This window comes from Crassostrea angulata, chromosome 7 (assembly GCF_025612915.1).
Source record: "Crassostrea angulata isolate pt1a10 chromosome 7, ASM2561291v2, whole genome shotgun sequence".
NCBI classification, from domain to species: Eukaryota; Metazoa; Mollusca; class Bivalvia; order Ostreida; family Ostreidae; genus Magallana; species Magallana angulata.
Genome location: NC_069117.1, coordinates 57,979,223 through 57,999,012, shown reverse-complemented (window position 1 = coordinate 57,999,012; position 19,790 = coordinate 57,979,223). Strand labels below are relative to the sequence as shown.

The window sequence follows — 19,790 nt, the reverse complement described above, 5'->3', positions numbered from 1 at the left end:
AAGTAAGTACTTGTACGGGTACATGTATATGAAACATCTCCAATGCAGTTTTGACCATTTTTTTATATGATGACAAAATAAACCGAATAGGACTGTTACCACTGAATCAAATGCTCAATATGGCTGTAAAACATAGAGGTTGGTGTTTGGAGAGGAAGTCAGATTAACAAAATAGAAATTCGGATAAAAAGAACAAGTTCCGGTGGCCGTGTTGTACGCTACGCTTACACAGAGTAGGACATTCTTCAAGCATTGTAAGGCACAAGAACTTATGCTGCCCGCGGATGTGACGTTGATCGGTGTCAGGTTCGGTATTTTTCCGGTTTCGGTAGGCGAGAACGTCCCATAGTGTCTTTTCTCGGGATACATGTTGACTAAATGAAAACAGTTAAGGTCAATTAGCTGAGTACATAAAAAGTTATAATATATCAGGTAAGCATAACAATATAGTCCTAATTTCTAAAAAGAGCTCTAGAAATACCTTTTTACGGCAAATTATTATTTAGTTCAGCATGTTTTTTTTAATCATAATTAAAGTATGCTAAGTCTGAAAAAATATGCTGGCCTTCATGAAAATGGCGTTAAGTAGGTCAAAATGGCGATTCAAAATGGCGGACAGCCAATCTTTAAATTTTTCTCTTAAAGTCTCTTCAAAGGTAAAAAATAATGACAAACACTCATGAATTGATCCAAAATAGTATTTCATCATATCCAATGTGTGCTGAGTCTTAAAAATTATGCTGGCTTTCCACAAATGTGGTTAATTAGGTCAAAGTGGTGATTTAAAATGGCGGATAACAAAATTTCGTTAATTCGTCTTATATTTCTGAAATGGACATAAACGTGAGACAAACAATGAATATGAAAGTCAGGAATAATACGCCATTTTCAAGAAAATGTAAATTATTAAAAAAAAAATGGCGACTCATAACGGTGGACATCCAGATTATATTTTTTTTTCCCTTTAGTTTCTTAAATGGTGAAAACGAGTGAAACAAACAATTATAATTAAAAAAAAAATTTCAAATCATATATAAGACGTGCTAAGTCTGAGGAATCATACTGTTTTCCATTAAAGCGATTATTTTTATGTCGAAATGGCAGACAGCCAGATTTCATATTTTTTTCTTAAAAGTTTCTTAAAACGGAAATAAGCATGAGACCAACAAGTTTAATTTGGTCCAGCAAAGTTTATCAATATAACTAAGACATATGCTAGCTATGACGGAAATTCAGTAAAATAGGTCAAAATGGCTATACAGCCAGATTTCATCACTTTCTATTTAAGTTTTTTTAACAAGAAACAAAGCATTAAAACAATTATAGTCCGGTCCAACACATTTTTTTACTCAAATCAGGGTATACTGAGTTTGACGATATACGCTTACTTTTACAAAAATGGCGTTATTTCGGTCAAAATGGCGTTTCAAAATGGCCGACAGCCAGAATTCATTATTCTCTTTCAGAGCCGTTTACAGGGATGAAACGTGCAAGTATTACATTATACAAATGTGCACATGAAAAATTAGATTAAAACACTTTAACAAAGAAAAAGAACAGCTCCATATTTTACTAAAAATAATAATAATAATATTTTTTCCGTTTTGTCCTATTAAGGCGTATACCGGTATCTTATTTGAACATTCTGTGTTCATGCTTTTCAATATCCGTCTTGTTCATAAACCTTCGACCTGCAAGTTCGTGAAATACAACAAATGCTTACAAAGTAAAGTTTGAGAGAGGAGACATATTTCTGTACTATAAAATTGGTGTTTTAGGCTTTAAAGACATCGATGTCATAAGCTTGTATGATAACAGAGATACAATCAGGTGCTAAGGAACAGTGTACGACATGAAGAACTTTTCTAGTATATGTCTGTCTCTTCCTTTAATACCTTTCCAGCAAATAAATCTAACTAATATATCACCATATACACTGTAAAAGCTCGTGATTCAAAATGAGCCGAGATCAACATATCGTCCAGTTTAATATATAGTAATAAGTATGCGCAATATGTTTTGGGCAACCAAAGAATTTTATTCTTTTTAACATTACTAGGGACAATTTATATATTGTATAAGGAATCAAGCTGTCTATTTCTTCGTTAAAGATAAAAGCACCTCTTGCAAAATTGTTTACATGCGTTTCGCCAAATGTGCTGAGGAAAGTATAGCAATATGTGTCCATATTCAGAGGAAAAGTTGAGGCTTTTTATGCTAGATCATGCCAGTGTTAATTTGTAACATATCCTCACAACGAAGTTTGCTGATGGATGTATGAACCTTTTTAAAGCCGATAAACATCGCTGTCAATGTTGTTGAAGAGAAAATGTTCCTTTTTATAGAACTTTGAATTAGCACTTCCTTCATTTTATTCACTGATATTGTGTGACACAACTTTTTATTTCTATAGCATAACGAGAAAATTGACATAATAAGTGAACAGAAACAAGTATGAAACGGGGAATTAACTGACCAGAAAATCAAAGAGTTCGAGAAGTTCTTTAGTTATATGGATAACCAAGACACATTGTCCACTGACACGATTTAAGAACTAGGTACGGCTGTAATAGTACACAGGCCTAAAAATTCGGACAATTTTTATGTTGCTTACAAGAAGAAAACACTTATATAATAGCAATAAAGAAGGCAAGTGCAAACTTTTTATCCGTATAAATTACCATGCGAACCGTTGCTAAGCAACGGTAACTTACGGTAAATGCACCTTATTTACCGGAAATTCACATTTTCCTAATAAATTTGAGCTTAAAACTTCAAATAAAATACAGAGCGCAGACCTCGAGCAAAACCAAACATGATTTCCCGTTTTGTGACGAGTTTTTGGGGCGGATTCAGTCGGGGTGTACCACGATATGCAGTTTTATTAGCCAAGTAATGATATATCGAGGAAGAAATCTTGTCCAGGTAAGATAAATGTATCTCCAGTATTTTTCACAAGTTTTTATGACATTTTTGGCAAAAATTAACATGTATATAATCATTTAAATACAACATTAATATGCACGTCTTGATAACATATAAGAGAACTGCAACTTATACTATAGCAAACATGAATTGATTAAAACTGTTTTAATAAGCGTTTTCGAAGTACATGAATACATCCTAGTAATTAAGGTGTAAATATGTAGCAATGATCGACTCTTTTGTAGGCAAAATATGTGCAGCTTTCAGAAAATAATTAATTTAGTTTATACATGGAAATCTATAGATATATTATAATTATAGTGCTTTATTCCTAAAAATTATAAAATTGGTGAAAAATAGGCAGCGTGTGACCGTCTGCTGAGCCGTATAATGTTTTGTTTATTTATAACTTGGGTTTGACTGGTTCCCATTTTACATTGCGAACCTACACAACCAGTTTAAGAAAAGACAAATAAAGCTTACATATATCTCCCTAGTCCCACATAAAACCACACAATTCCTCAAGTATCGACCTAATTTAAAATGTATGGTATGAGAAAATGAATTTATTTTGTAACCTAAAAATCGGGGGGGGGGGGGTACCGTTACATCGCTTGAAATGAAGAAATCTCCCAATATAATGCTTTTCATTAAAGACTATTGTTAATACTTTAAAATACTTAAAGCACAATTTAAAATTATTGACCTACTAAGCTTACCTCACAGAAGTAGCTAGGCCATTTAGTCCACAGCAGAATCCTTGTTTATATGTATATGTACACGACACAAGAACAACACATTATTTCAACACCACAAATCATTGTAAACGGCATAATAACAACAAACTGTTACTTCAACATCATAAACAAGATATCCTTTTACAAAACTTCTCAGATAATATAACAGAAACACTTAATCCATGTGTAATTTTTTTTGAAATGCATGTGCTTGAAAAGTTTGTTAGCATGACGTCACATATGTCGAGTAAGGCGGAGCAAACTTGTCAGTAATGTTAAGAATTTAGTGCTGATTGTTTCAACGACAAGATATATCGTCAGTGTCCTTGGCCCATACCTAGCGGATCCAAAGAATAACGACTCCTCTATTCTGAACCATTCCATTCTTTTGAACACCGAGGAAATACAGAGATGGATCAAGGAGGACGACATATATGTGGTAGATAGAGGATTCCGTGATTCGGAATCGGTTTTAAACGACCCTGGTATTCGGATGGAGATGCCTGCGTTTATCCCAAAGGGCCAAAAACAACTATCAACGGAAGAGGCAAACAACTCCAGACTCGTTACAAAAGTAAATGAATTATTAGTCTTAATATTTTATTATTATCATTATTTTTTTTATCTTTTACTATCACTATATTATACACAATACTTACATACCGGGTATGTTAAAAGATGATATCGATATGAGCACAAGCGTTTGTTTCACAGGGAAAACAATTGAAATGCTTAACTAGAGTTTGTTTATTATAGGTCAGATGGGTTGTTGAATCTGTTAACGGTCGGGTGAAAACATGGAAATATCTTGGCAAGACGCTTCCAAACAGTCAAATTCCATATATCGGAGACTACGTCAGGATTGTTTGCAGTCTGTGCAACAAATAACGGCCTCCGATCACCTCAGGAACATTTGACGCTGACATTGCAGTCGCTTCTAAAATGACAATGTTGGCCAAGAAAACAAACGAACTCCAACAGTTTGTTCTTGAAAATGGTATGTTGAAAAGAAAATATATATATGTTCGGTTTTTTCTTATACTTGCAAATACTTATTTATAAGACATGTATACATGTATATACTATATACAAATATGTTCATATGCGTTTTGAAGATCAAAACATTTGAATACTGTAGGGCTAGATAAAAGATCCATGAAATGGACTTCCATCGATGCCGACAGCAACATCGTAAAGGATTTCCCCAGACTTGCTGAAGAGGACATTAGAGAACTCACCATCGGCGTGTATCAGTTAAAACCGGCGAAGTCTTATGCAGTAGAGCACCTCACAGATGATGGAATGTTTGAAATTCTGGTGAGCAATGACGTTCCCAATATCGTTTGTGCTAAAATTCAAAGCCGCCACACATCATCCAAAAAGTACTCACTGTGGATTAAATACTGTGAAACTATCGTGTCCTGGTACTGTACTTGTAAAAATGGAGCACGAGTCGTTGGAATGTGTGGGCACATATCCTGCATTATTTGGTACCTGGCTTTTGCCAGACATCATAATAATGCAGGAGATGAGTCTTTTGGTATTCGGGATTGGACAGAGGATGTGGATGATGCAGCTCGAGCCATTGACAGCTCCGAAGATGAAGACGCTCTGGATCATCAGGGTCAGGAAGAATAGCTAGCAGACTTACACGTAGTTTGTGCCGTATATGTAATGTGTACAGTATGAACCTGAACAGATTTATGAAAGAAAATACGTTTCCATCAATTAAACTTAATTTTATAATTGAACAAAAAATGTAAATGTAAAAATGTAAATTTAGATGATTTGATTTTGCTGATTTATTGATATTGTGTTTATAAAAGACTTGTTTGTTTGTTGAATTAGAATGGATTTCCTTATTAATTTTTCAGAAAAAATACGAAATATTAGGACTTTTATGTACTTTGAATATATACTAGTATACATATATACATGATTTACATGTAATGACATAAATGCAAATATTTTACCTCATTTGGTCTTTAGGTTATTTTTAAAGCTCAATGCAGCCATGGATTACAATTATTAAGTTATACATGTATATAATTCTTTTTTAAAAACCACAAATGACGTTGCACTGGTTCAAACGACGTCATTAAAACGTTATTAAAAGGACCTTACGTTGGAGTAGTGGTACAGATAAAAATAATGGTCTCATTATCAAAACCTTTCTATTTTATGAAAGTACATAGTTACATGTATGTCTACCTTTTGGTACAATATTGTTTAATTTGGGGATAGGGCCGTTTTTGGTGTTTACCGTACCTAGTTCTTTGCTTTCTTCCAACAATCAAACCCCGGGAATATGTCCCAACTAAGGATTTGCCTTACGTTGCTTATGAATCAAACACACACCAAGGTAATGATAGGGAGACAGGCATATATAAGCATGCCCATATTACCATGATTAGCCGAGATGGGATAAAAAAATTAAGTGATGGTTGTTTGTTGCTGGAACTAATGACCTTAAGATATTATACAAAAAGCTTTCTTAGATTTGATAGCTTGCACATAGCTTGGGCTGATAACCCCACAGGTTGCAGAACCTTTATGTGTGAATGCAAACGTGCCTACTCCCAGGGTAAAGACATTTGCAAATTTCAAATCAATCTTATCATTGAAAAAAAAAGATTGTATAAATAACATAATTTTATACTGTAGCTTGATAAGGGAAAAGAGAAAACTTTTTTCCAAATAAAAGCTGGTGGGGTTTTTCCTATTAATACAAGTGTTCAAATTTGATTGTCAGTTATATCATTAGTATTGAAATTATGAATTCAAACATTTCCCCCATTTAAGAGGCCTTTAGTAGTCTATATAGAGACTAATGATATTTGGCTACTAGTATACACCAATTTGAATTGCCATTATGAGAAAATTAACGTAATTTTCATGAAGATAAACACATTTCATCAAACTCGGCACAACCTAATTATGATAAATATGTTTGCTAGACCAATTTGTGATTTTGTATTGTTATTTTTTTTCCATTAAAGAGACTGTAAGACGAAAAACGATCAACATATTTTGTTGGACTCTGCACACCTTAGATATGATAAAATGCTATGCTGAACTAATTTACATGTATAATCGTTTGTTACCTCAATTTTAAGACTTAAGAGAATTATAGAATTTGCCTATCGACCATTTTGACCGCCATTTTAACCTAATTAGCGCCATTTTTGTCATAGCATTCATATTTTTCAGACTAAGCACGCCCTAATTAATATGCAAAAATAACTTTGCTGGACTAAATTATTATTGTTTTTTATGCGTTTTCCCTAGTTTAAATTTTTAATGAAAAAAATTATAAAATCTGGGTATCTGCCATTTTGAATCGCCATGTTGACCTAATTAACGCTTTTTGGGGGAAGGCCAGTAAGTTTTTTCAAACTTAGCACACTTAAGATATGATAGAATACTAAGCTGGATCATTTCATAATTGTTTGTCAATAATGAAAAGACTTTAAGAAAAAGTATAAAATTTGGTTTTCCGCCATTTTGAATCGCCATTTTGAGCTAATTAACGTCATTTTCATGAAGACCAGCATATTGTTTTGGAATCAGCACACTTTAATTATGTTAAAAAATCATGCTGGACCATCTAATAAATATTTGCCGTTAAAAGGTTTTTTTTCGACTAAATCGGACTAGACTATAAAAACTTGACTACCACATCTTTTGGTATCATTTGATCCTATTTTTTTTTTCGAAGAGACGACACAAATGCGCTGAACGTTGGACATTATTTGTCACTCTAATAGCAATTGAAAAGTATCTAACGTCAGTAACATTTAATTTTGTTAATTACATTGTCTCATACCTAAAATCATCTACAATCAGTGTTTTACTAAACTCACAGAATCTGACACTATCACAAATCAATGCTCATTGTTATGCCCGTTTCTTTAGTGACCTACCAAGCCGTTGTAATCAACATGTAAGTAAAACATTAAAGAGCTTACTTGAAGACCAGGTACTTGAATCGAAGCAATCCCTGGAACAGTCGATATTTTGGCTCTCAACAAAACCAACACATGACACCAATCCGCTGAATGTTTCCCCGTCAAAAGATCCCCCAACTCTAAGTGTACCCGGTGTTTTAAAAATAGGGACTGTAGTATCAGGCTTCCAAGTCAAGGTGTTTACATTGCTGTCGTCAAAGGGTGCTCCTTCAATGATTAAATTAAGCTTTGAGGGACTAGCATCCGTTGCCATGGCAATTTTCTGCCACTGCCCAACCTGTAAGGCATTAGAAGCGCAGGAGTCCCATCCAATGATAGATGCATTTGTTCCAGAGGCTGTGGAAAGGAACTTCATCTCAAAACTGCCGTCGTCGGATTTGTAATGGAGAATACAACTGTCGTCATTTGTAGCTGGTTTTACAAAGGCCGAGAATCCATAATCCCCGGACGGCGCAGTGGTAGTAATACGTAAATCAAGGACTGAATCAGCGGAAAGATTGACGGAAAAAGGAGAGACCGGCGGTGTGTAGAGAGCGGGAAGGTCCTTGACGAACGTTTGAGGACAGTTGGAGAACCGTAGGTCAGGATTAGATAGGACCTGGTCAGTACAAACTTCTGGAGTCAATGGCCATCTCCGGGGGATGTTAGTGGAACACTTTCCTGTTACGCCTGTAATAGTAAACAATTCTGTGGTGGATTTTGATAATAACAGACTCACTTAAAGTCGAGAACAGCAGTGTTGGGATGCTTTTTTAGGGAAATTATTTTAATGAATACATCTAATCAGTTTCCTTATTATTATTCGGTAGTTGAAAATTTGGGAATTTTAAACCTACGTACCAATTACTTACATATAATATTACCAGTTATTTATTTTTAGTACCTAAAATTAGAGACACGGTCAGAGCAAGTGTTAAAAGGGAACTTATTTTAAAAAATACATCTAACCACTTTTCATCTCATTAGTCGGTACAATGTAGTTGAATCAGTTGCTATTTACTTACGTACCAATTCCGTTCATATATATTACCAGTTATTCATTTTTAGTAGCAGAAATCAGAGATATGGTCACAGCATCATCTTTCATTAGTTAGACCAAAATGCATATATCTTACAGGGTTCATTCTCATAATTCTACAATGCACATACAGTTCTACCAGTATTTTTTGGAGTTTATTAAAAGACGGAACTTGTACTCGGAATTTGTAACCTTAGATCTTATTTAAGAAAGATCTAGGTTATGATGTTAGTGTAACAATATATTCCACCGCTTAGCAACTACTCAAGGTACCGTAAAACGGGTACTTCCTGCAGTTGTTTTGTTTTCAAACCTGGTCAGTTTGTCATGTAGAGAGGGCTACGTCATATTTCACATCTAATCATCTAATGTTACCGATGTGATTATCACTTATAGCTGAACAGACATGTATATCAAAACGCGAGATTATAAAATCATGAATACGGAACTTTTAACCCTATTTCTCAAAGTTCTCATCTTTCCAAAAAAAATCCAGAGATTTTAAAATCTGCGAGAGCTGCTTCTCGCAATTTTATGCAGATATATAATCCTCGCTTTAAATTAGGAATTTACACTATATCGCTATTATCCTCATGCCCACAATCAGCGAACAAAAAGGCGTCTTAGACTTTTAGACTCGCAGTAAGCATTGTGCACTTTTGACGTATTTAGAGTGCAAAAAATAGAAATGTTATAAAGAGGTTCGCTCCTTAAGTTTTGGGTAGCCATTTTGGATCAGCTCTAGTCTGAAAATTCTGCATCACATATTAATTCTAGTAGTATATTTATGTTCTACAAAGCCCAATAAACTTTATTGAATAAAATTATTTTTTAAAAATTACATATTTACAGAGATTAGTAAGGGACTATATTTTGTGGCAGAAGGAAATGAACAATTTTCATAACTCTCTGGTTTTAGAATACTGTTACTTTAGCTTCTTATTTTAAGCGCAGACCAAACTTCTAGATAGTTTGTGTATTACGATATATTCATGATGATCTAAAAAAAACCATATTTAAACAATATTTCGATATTTCTATCAATATGATTTGGTATATTAAGTTTATATTTCATAGAAGTTAAGAAAAAATTAACAACACGTTAGGGCTAAAATTAGCTTATTTCATGCTATATCTCAAGTTTTTGAGATGTGACCCCTATTTGTTTGACTTTAAAATGAGACATTAAAATTATATCTATTTATATGCAAAGATTTTGAAAGATGACATTACTATAATTTTTTTTATTCGCGTTATAATTTAATTACTCCAAAATTTTGTAATATTTGGTGTTGTGTTTATCATGTACTGGCCTTTGAAGCGACCAGTAAGGCAAACATTTTTAAACTTTGACTTAGATTTTATAGTCACTACATATGTTCAACTCCATACCATATCAAAGTCATAACTAAATGATAGTTCAAACTATAAATATTTGTTTGATTTCTTCAAATTATCAATTTCCATGTCAAATTAAAGCAATAATTTCAGGAAAATTATCATTTCTGTTTGGGGCTCAATATTTCCAAAAAATGGCATGACATGGGTCACAAATAAAAGAAATGAACATTTTATATCCAAGTGGTTTTCGGATGATTGACTACTATCTCAGGCGCCAAACTCCTTAAAGACACGATTTGAGCTCCAAATGTTAAATTTTATGTTTCCATTTTTGATGTTTAGAATGGTTAATATGGGTATTTGTAATTCTTTATTGAAATTTGAAAGTCTTATATTGAGTTATATGCAAGATACAGACTTTGTAAATCTTTGTTTTGTAAACAAAGTCGATCCTTGTTATTGTTTCCATTTGTGTTTTTTTGGCATAAGTTTCAATCTAATGTTGCTTTCTTCTGTTGATAATATTTTTTATAAACACATTGAATAAGGTTTTCTTGTTTTCCATGAGTTATTGGGTCAAAAAATGGTAATTCCATACATTACATTATTTGAAAACAATTATAAGACTAGAGCTTTGTTTACATAACAATGAATTCTTTCCTCTGCATCACTCTTATAACTTGAATTCTAACATTCAAATTTTGGTCAATCATTCAATATGTGCACGTAAACCGTTTTATCTATAAAAAATAAAAAAATGAAATTTTGATCTTAAATCGTGTCCAAGTCCCTTTAAGAAAGAGGTTATCTACACTGTGCACGTACCTCCAAGCTGCAGAATGTTACAAAGAACAATGTTGCAATGATGATTGAATATATCAGATGTAAACTTGCACTGACATGATATGCATTTTAGTTTCTATTTTAAGCTGGAACAAATTTTTTGTGCATTCAACAATTTCAACGGTTGTTAACTGACAGTCAATATCCGCAAAAACCGTATATCGTTGCTACTGTCTGGCCGTTGCTTACGGAAAGAGCTCAGCTTAAAATGGAATTATATAGTTTTGAAGTAAATTGAAATTGTCTAAAAATGGCAAGGACCTTCTAGACCTTTAACAGGTCGAGACCACTATATTTTGTGACGTCGGGATAAATTTGCATACTAAATTAGGCATCTGTTTACTTTTATCGACAAACCAATCAGGTGAATGAGTTGCAAGGCATTGTGGGCTACTACAAGTTTCAGTGTATACAAAGCGTATTGAAAATATATTACCATTTTGAATTGTCTTTTGGAAACTCATTTTGAATAATTTTTCAGAATTTATGAAAGTGATATGGACAATGATGTCTGAACTTCAATTTCAATTTCTACGCTCACATTTAAAAAATATTGCATATGAGGACTTATATCAACCTATTTAAATACCCCATTGTCAATGTTCAAAAGAGAGGTACGTCCTATTGAATTAAAAGCAGCGAGTACTGTTTTTTTTTCACGTGATACCTCATATTTTGGACAACATTAGTAGAACGCGCGTTGATATTTTCTTCAGGGACATTCATCAGAATGCTTAACGGACAAACTACTTTATGCTGCATATAGCTTGCGCTTCTGCGTTTGTATTTTTGTGCATTTCTACTACAGTGGCTATTCACGTATGTTAAAAATGTACAGTTACCTGTTTTTATTTCTAGTGCACAATCATAATGTCACCAATACACAAATGTGATGTTTTTTCTTATCAAAATATGTTTGTACTTGTATACGTATGTTTGTCAGTCGTTTGATACTGATCATTTTTGAAGCCACTTGTATAGTACTTGTATACGTATGTTTGTCAGTCGTTTGATACTGATCATTTTTGAAGCCACAATTAATCAACTAAAACAACAGTATTTTTTAATGTCAGCATGGAACAAAGTTAATGGTACGTAATCTTTCCTTTTTTACCTTCTAAAGTAAAAATCAAGATGTACAAACATTCCGGCAAGCAATTAAATATTGTGTATAAAACAGACAAATACCACGTGCGTTTGTTTAATCGTAAACACGGTATAGACCGTCATGCATTGCAACTCATTCAATGGATTGGAGAATCAGTTTGCCAAAATTACTGTCACGTGTTAAATAATGCTATCCATATAAGGTAGTGTACCCGACCTGTTTAAACAGAAATAAAACTTTTCATCATAATGTATCTACATGTTAGTGTATACGTTGAACTTTTTAGTGATCATTCCGATCTTCACGACATCGCACTTCTAATGTTTAAATATGGAAATATTAGCTAGCAAACGAACATCTTAAGTGGTCTTCATATGAAACATAACATGCGAGGTTTTGTCATGACAATCTTCAAATTCTTTCATAAACTGTTGTTGAATAAATATTGTTTTAAAAGATTTATAAGGAATTCAAGCATGCAGGAAGATGTTACCCGTACTTGCGGACTCAAATGTCTTTATTATAACAGTATACTTACTTGGTATAAAAGCACTGAGGTGGACGAGAACGTAAAAATCCCCAAGTCTCATCCTGTGTCAGTACAGTTAGTTCCCTTTGTTCTTACTGTGTTGAGACAACCTTAGTTCGGGCTTATAAATCTAAACCAAGTTCATAAGCATCTCTTCTTTGTCAAGAACGATCGATTGCAACAAATAATAGTTTTGTTTGCTTTTAATCCATGAAGGGGTTGACAACATTGTCTGTTTCCAAATAAGTGTAATTTTTTTTTACGATTCAATGTTCAAAAGTTTAAAATGTTAGCTTAGTCCATCGAATTTTCTAAAAATCATTTTGCAAATATTTTTCCCTTATCTATTTTAAATCTTCAAAAGAAATTCATAGAAGGATAGTGTATAAAGTTTTTTAAATCACTACAAGAAGACCTATGATAACACAGTATACGAGAAGAACAGTATACATTTCAAACAATCCCGTGTATTTACTATCTTCTTACTCATTTAAATTTTGGGGAGATAACATGTATCATGTACACTTGCTAGGTTTAACAGCCTGATTGGATGATATCTATTAATAACTTTTGATCCTTAATGTAATATTTTTAATGTTTGTTTAAAATTTTCTCTTAATCCAAAACAAAGATTAAGGGTCTATGTGCTTCTTTAAGCTATGAAAAAGCAACCTCCAGATCAATCGTTTTTACCTTTATTATTTGTTATCGGAATAAACAGTGGCATCAGATAAAAATTTATTTTATTTTATAATAAAAATTTAGATAATTATAAAGAAAACGTTATCAACTTTATTTCCAAAGTAATGTTTTGATCTTTTTTGTATTAAGAAAAAGCTCATGCAATGAATTTAGATAATAAAACTAAAAGTATAGGCCAATGTTGTTAAAGTTTAAATATGGCATGATACAAGCTAATTTCAAGCAAAATTTGAAGTTTCTTTTTTTATGATATTTAAGAAATATTTACTAAATATTCAAAAACTTGTTAAAAGAAATCAAAATGATAATTATATGCGTTTTGGGAATAAAATTAAGATATACCAATGCACGAAATATCTGGAAGTATGGTATGCACTAAAAATTATGAAGGCAAAGTTATAGTTCTCTAGAATATTGAAATAAGAAAACTGTCCATTTTTTCTTTAAAGCATTCCTTTACAAAATATAGTTCTTGACTAAACTCTTTGAAATTTTCGCTTTCCCTTAAAAATTTCATAGAAATAGTTTACGTAGTATTGTATGAAAAAATATACGAGTAAATTTAAAATATGATGATGTTGCTCGGTTCATAAAGGGATCGTACGCTTAGACTTATCGCTACGCCGGTGGACTATTTCGAATATTTATGTCCGACAAAAGTTAAGACAAAATAGGTAAGTATAGACGTAAACATAAGTAAGCATATGAGAGAGAGAGAGAGAGAGAGAGAGAGAGAGAGAGAGAGAAATATTGATAACATCTAAGGTAAGAATTACATTTATTCATCATTATGCTGAGATAGCTGCTTGTTCAATACAATCGGATCACGTAAATTTTTACTTACTTTGGCATCGGTCATTTGCAAATATATTTTGTTAAAAACCATTAAGATTGTACACACAATTGTATACAATACACAAAGGTATTCTAAAGTGGATATGAAAAAGATGCATGAGTTCCGGATAAATAACTTCTATGTAGTTTTTGGGGAATCTGTTGGGATTCCCATGGGTACCAATTGCGCACTATTGTTAGCAGACCTATTTTTGTATTCATAGGAAGCAGAATTTATTCAAAAACTTGTAAGTGAAAATAAAAGAATCACTCGCTGTGGCCTTCAACTCAAAATTCAGGTATATCGACGACGTATTTTCAATTAACAATTATCGTTACTTCAATACTTACGTCGACTTGAATTTACCCACTGAACTTGAAATAAAAGATACCACAGAGTCTGCGTCATATGTTTCATAATTGGATATTTTTTATGGAAAGGGACCTTGATGGTAACCTTATAACAAAAGTTAATAATAAACGTGATGACCTTAATTTTTCGTCAACTTTCCTTACCTATGTAGCAATAACCTTTACCACCTGCATATGGAGTTTTTGTCTCGCAGTCATTTCGATACGCAAGGGCATGATCTATGTATGAACAGTTTTTAAGGAGAGACAGGCTACTGACAAACACATTGATAAACCAGGACTATCAACAGTTTCAAATGAAGCTATTTTTTCGTAATTTCTATCGCCAATACAACAACTTTGTCAGTAAATACAGTTTTCCACTGGGTCGCACGCTGACTGACGTTTTTCATACTTAATGTTAGACCATAGTAACTCAATCAATTGTCTACGGACTTAACCTTTTTTCGATTATGAAAAGAGCACATGGCGGTATGACTGGTCAGCAGAGGATGCTCACTCCTCCTTGAAACCTGAGTTTACCTTTTTTTATTTAGAAGTCCGTTTTTCCTGTGCTCCTGTTTTGTATTTTTCCTATGGACTTTTGATTTTGAACACTGTTTGTTATTACCACATCTGATGTCATACAAAACATCGCGAAATTATTGAAAACTAAGATGCATTAATTTTGTTTTATATTCCTTTCAATTTAAATGCCTAATATGAAAGACCGACGGAGTTCAGAAAATTGGATGTAAACACAAATTTACTATATGACAACTTGTAGTTTGACTCTGACCCAGGAAATTCAAAACTTTCAATATGATAAAAGTCATTGGTTAACACTTTTTTTTTTTACTTTCTATTTTTATGGCTTTCTAATTATTTAAAATGATATATTGATAATTCTGTTGAGCACATTACACAAGTCATGAATTTCAACCAAAACAATTCCAAGCAAGGACCCGCTTTAAAAGAAAAAATATGAGTCTATCATGATGGATATCTTAGCAGTCTTTGTATAAATAGAAACAATTCAGGTCAATAACTCAACATTACACATGTATTATACGGATAATGCTTTCTATAAGATATACATATGTGGTTGACATTAATTATTTCCTTGTGCTGGTATTCCGGAAAATCATATACACTTTACCATTTATTGTTTTCCATTAAATGTTTTATCTATTTCTATAATTTAATTTTGATATTATGTGCTTTGTTACAAATTACGCACTTTAAACAAAATTTTCAAAGTGCGCTAATTTTGGGACCAAGTCAACGCACTTTGAGAAAAATAATAATTTTTTTCAAAGTTCGTTGATATCATCGATATGAACGCACTTTGAAAAAAAAAACTTGTTCGGGGTTTAGTCAAAATAATTCATACTTTATACAAGAAATGATTGTTTTAACCTTGTTTAGCTCAATGTAATAAATATATAAAAAAAAGAACCCATTGCATTCTCAGCTAACTTGATAAACAGTTTTTATATTAGATTTTTTTCTTTTCTCATAAGACAATATTAACAGTACTCACAAACAGCAATTCGTGAGATTTTAACTATCCAAATATAACTAAAACCTTCATCGCTCACCAACTGCAATTTCCTTTTCTGACTGAAGCAAATTTACTTCTTATATGGCATATTGGGCTATGCTAGAACGAATATGATTGATATTAATTGATATTTCAACTGGCTTATTACATGTGCTTGTAAACAAACATGATGTGAACAAAGGATACGTTAGTTATGATATCAAAAAAATATAATCTTTAAGAAAATCAAGAAAAATACACCTGTTCATAAATGAGTAATAGAAACGATGTAAGACATGCGCAGAGCTGCGTTGTTAAGGACGTATGCTTAAGCTAAAGTCTAAAGTTTATGCTTCTAATTAAGCCGCTTTATGAATTGCAAAATAATCCCGACTAAGTTTTGGTGCAACTCCCCGGACTAGACAAAAGTTATGCCCAAAATATAGGCTTCTCGATGAAAAGAACCCCAGAATTTTCAGACTAAATGTGATCCAAAATATCTACCCAAAAGCAGAAGAACAAACCTCTTTCAAAGGTATAATGTTTCCTCCCATAAAAACCTATTTTGTCAATATTAACTTTAAAGGATATCTTGAGTCTTCTTTTGTGAGAATAATGCTTAGTTTTCGCAGAAGAAAAGTTCCAGATAAATATCTTTCTTATGACTCGAAAAACAAAGCGTAGTGATTTTTGTTAAACAATCAATAGACAACATTTGATTATGGTTAGTCTGACCACTCAAAAAGTCTATTTAGAACATGTATATCGAACGTTAGAAAAAAGGTAAATATTTAAGCAGCAATCATTCGGAAAGATTGTTTAAGGAACATTGTTTTGATTTTATTTTTATCTCAAGTACTTTGTTTGCATTGTTAATGCATTAGGAGTAAGACCTGAAATTCCGCTTCCGGCTAGAACGTCAATGTTTTTCTAGGCATAGTCCGGGCGGTCGATGTCTTCCGGTAATATAGAGTGTTGTTTGTGAATGAAGTATGGATTGTTTTTAATGGTCCCGTTTTTATAAATGTCATACTGGGGCATATCAAAAGTGGGCGTGTCGTGAAAGAAGTTCATTGGTTGGATAAGAAATCCACGTGGAGCCCCAGTAGTCATAGGGAAGTCTTCATTTGTAGGAAGGTGTAGAAAACGAACTGAGACCCACGTTACTAGGTCTGAGTTTTCGATATTTTCGTCGTTAAGAAAGTGATTTAGATTTTGGAGAGGATCGTGAAGTCGCTGTTTGTCGTACTGCACGGTATCTACATAGTCCTCGCCATCGTGGTGTTTGGATATAGCCAAGTTGTACTTCATCTGAGGAAATGCAACGAAAGCAGGATGATCTTGAGGAAGAACTTCCTGGTATTCCTGGGTATGTTCGATCCTGACGCCTCTGAAATTTCCCCATTTGTTTCGTAGATTCTCATTTATGACTGACCACACTACGGGCTTGGATTCAATGACTAACCCCTTTTCTTCCCTGATTTTCTCGAACTCTAGATATCTGGTATAATTAAATGGTGTCCCATATATGTCTGCAGGCTTATTTGTTTGACTTTTTACGGCTTCCGATATTGTCCCTCCTCTCCAGTGAATTTTTTCAAAAGTATTATTACGACTAACAACGTCAATATCAACTTTAAAAGAAAACAAATGGTCATGAATACTTCCTATAGAATGTTCCGCTACACGGTAACCAAACTGGGTTCTGGACTTTTCAGACCCAACCGTATCATCGCCATCAAACCAAAAAGCAGTAAACAGACTGCCGGAAGCTGTGGCATAGGTCCACATTTTTCCGTCAAGGTGAAATTCAAAGTCAAACGTGTAGTCATAATTGCCAAGACTTAGTGGAATGCGAATATTGAGGTAGTTATGATTCATGCCGCTGTTGACGTTACCACTGTGTCGCCATAGTGGACGTTGACCATCTGCCTCATATACACAGATGGCCTCTCTGATGAAAGGCTTCTGCCTGCTCTCGCTGAAGGTGGTCACATTAAGGATAGTTGCGTACTCGGGGCAGTCCAGGCCGCGAATGATGCTTGTGAAAGTACCGAGGCGAAATACCATGTCGCTAAGAATGGTCAAAGTCAATCCTGCGCCAGGGTTCAAGGACGAGTACAGAAGTGACAGGTCATTTAATGAATTTTCGTATACTAGTCTCTCTCCCTTGTAGCGAATGTCAAAGATGGCTGGTCCGTGGTAATTATTCATAGAAAGTTCCATGCTCCAACCCATCCACTCAACCATGTAATCAGTTACTGTGTATCTTGGGCCCTCTGGTTCTATAGTTTTCGGGGGTCTTAGATGGGCTTTTTCTCGTAGCGGTTGACTTGAATGTCTCGTGTAATCCCGAGAAGTTTTAATACTATTGATATATTCTTTAGGCAATTTAAACAGTGTCAGATTCCCGGTCCTATATGCAGTTAAAAGGTCGTCTGTAGTTGCAAAAGGTCCTTGGCGGAAAAAGTATATGTCAAATACTTTCCATTTAGTCACGTCTAATCCAGCATGGGATATAGTGGCGAACACCGGAAGAATATCGGACGTTGACAGTTTCCCGGGAATAAGCAAGTAGACCGTAGAGATCCGACCTACCTGGGAACTTAAAGAGGAAACCGAGACACGTAACTGCTTTTCACCGCGTTTTTTAATGCTTACTGTCCCACCGTCAAAACATTCCTCGAACAGTTTGTTCAACTTTTCAAATTCTGCTGTGGCAATTGCACTTATCTTTGAGAATTCCGCCGTACTTCGAGGTCGTCTGTCATGGTCTCTCACTGTGCGAAGCACTTTGTGAGCCATTGGTGCCTGATGTAGCGGTCCAATCTGATACTCGACAAAATAAGGGGGATTTTCCATAGCCTTGTCCACGTAGACTCTAGCGTATCTACCGGGGTAGGCGCCATTGTTATCCAGATAAGCCAAAACAGCATCTTTGCTTGGGATGAGGACCGACAGGCTTATTATTTTGTTGCGGTGAAAAATAGTCATGGTCCTTTTGTTGCTTGTAATATTTGTTTGCTCACAGTAATCCACTACTGATTTAATTTCCTCGTAGGATAGTGGAGAGAAAACAGAGGGTGGAGATCTCCTGGCATGCTGGGCTTGTGGATACTGATGAGATCTGTCATCTGCCGGGTCCCTATGTAGAACATACCCCACGAAGTAACCTATCCCCATACCCAGGATCAGGGACATCAGAACAACTACAACATGTCGCCAGGCCTTCTTTATGCATGTCTTTTCTTTGAATGTTATATCAGGTAAAGTTTCTGGACATCTTGGTTTGGAATCCGATTCACTTGCCATTTCTGAAATAACAAAACGTATCTTAGAAAATAAAGCGAAACAAATAATTGTAATAAAAGACACGAATAAAATGCCATACCTACATGTTTCACTGATTTACATTTCCTCAATGAACGTTTTAATGCAAGCCGTTATGCTTCATATGATCAGGCAATTATATATGCAGACACGTACCCAGTAACAACGCAGTAACTCCGAGCGGTGTATATGTATTCATTAAAGGGTAGATCAGCACTCAATCAAATTACCACTGGTAAAAAATTATGAATATATAAAGAATGACAGGTACGAGAAATCATGCGGCAATTCACATTGATAATAAAACTTTCTTTGTGCGTTGTTCGAATTTTTAAAGTCCTTTCCAAAGTTTGTTGACATATATTCATTCTTATCATCTGAAATAAAATTATTTTATTGATTGCAAATCAACAAAGACTTTGAAATGTCAGTGTGTGGATAAAACTCTTATTTTATATCTTATCAAACACAGAAAAGTAATTATCATTTGTAGGCGAAATTCTATTCAACAATAACTCCTCAGAAACATTGTGTATGAAATGCGTTCCTGTCACTAAAATT

The 19,790-nt window shown here is 33.9% G+C and overlaps 3 protein-coding genes across 4 annotated transcripts; 1 reads left to right on the top strand and 2 right to left on the bottom strand.

Annotated features, from left to right (window-relative positions):
- Positions 1-114: 114 nt before the first annotated feature.
- Positions 115-12,530, bottom strand: LOC128191161 (uncharacterized). The gene is made up of 3 exons (XM_052863247.1): positions 12,479-12,530; positions 7,631-8,299; positions 115-374 (listed from the first exon to the last, which is right to left on the bottom strand). Exons 1-3 carry the CDS (start codon positions 12,528-12,530, stop codon positions 115-117), a joined length of 981 nt encoding a protein of 326 aa, XP_052719207.1.
- Positions 4,605-5,300, top strand: LOC128191162 (uncharacterized). The gene is made up of 2 exons (XM_052863249.1): positions 4,605-4,659; positions 4,801-5,300. The coding sequence occupies exons 1-2, from the start codon at positions 4,605-4,607 to the stop codon at positions 5,298-5,300; spliced, it is 555 nt and encodes a 184-aa protein (XP_052719209.1).
- A 3,552-nt stretch (positions 12,531-16,082) lies between the features above and the next one.
- Positions 16,083-19,421, bottom strand: LOC128192286 (membrane primary amine oxidase-like). Of its 2 annotated transcripts, none has more exons than XM_052864861.1 (2): positions 19,295-19,421; positions 16,083-19,213 (listed from the first exon to the last, which is right to left on the bottom strand). In XM_052864861.1, exon 2 carries the CDS (start codon positions 19,209-19,211, stop codon positions 16,830-16,832), a length of 2,382 nt encoding a protein of 793 aa, XP_052720821.1. In that variant the 5' UTR covers positions 19,212-19,213; positions 19,295-19,421; the 3' UTR covers positions 16,083-16,829. The 2 variants fall into 2 exon arrangements, with proteins under 2 accessions (XP_052720821.1, XP_052720822.1); XM_052864862.1 differs by having other exon boundaries at positions 19,291-19,401.
- Positions 19,422-19,790: the final 369 nt, after the last annotated feature.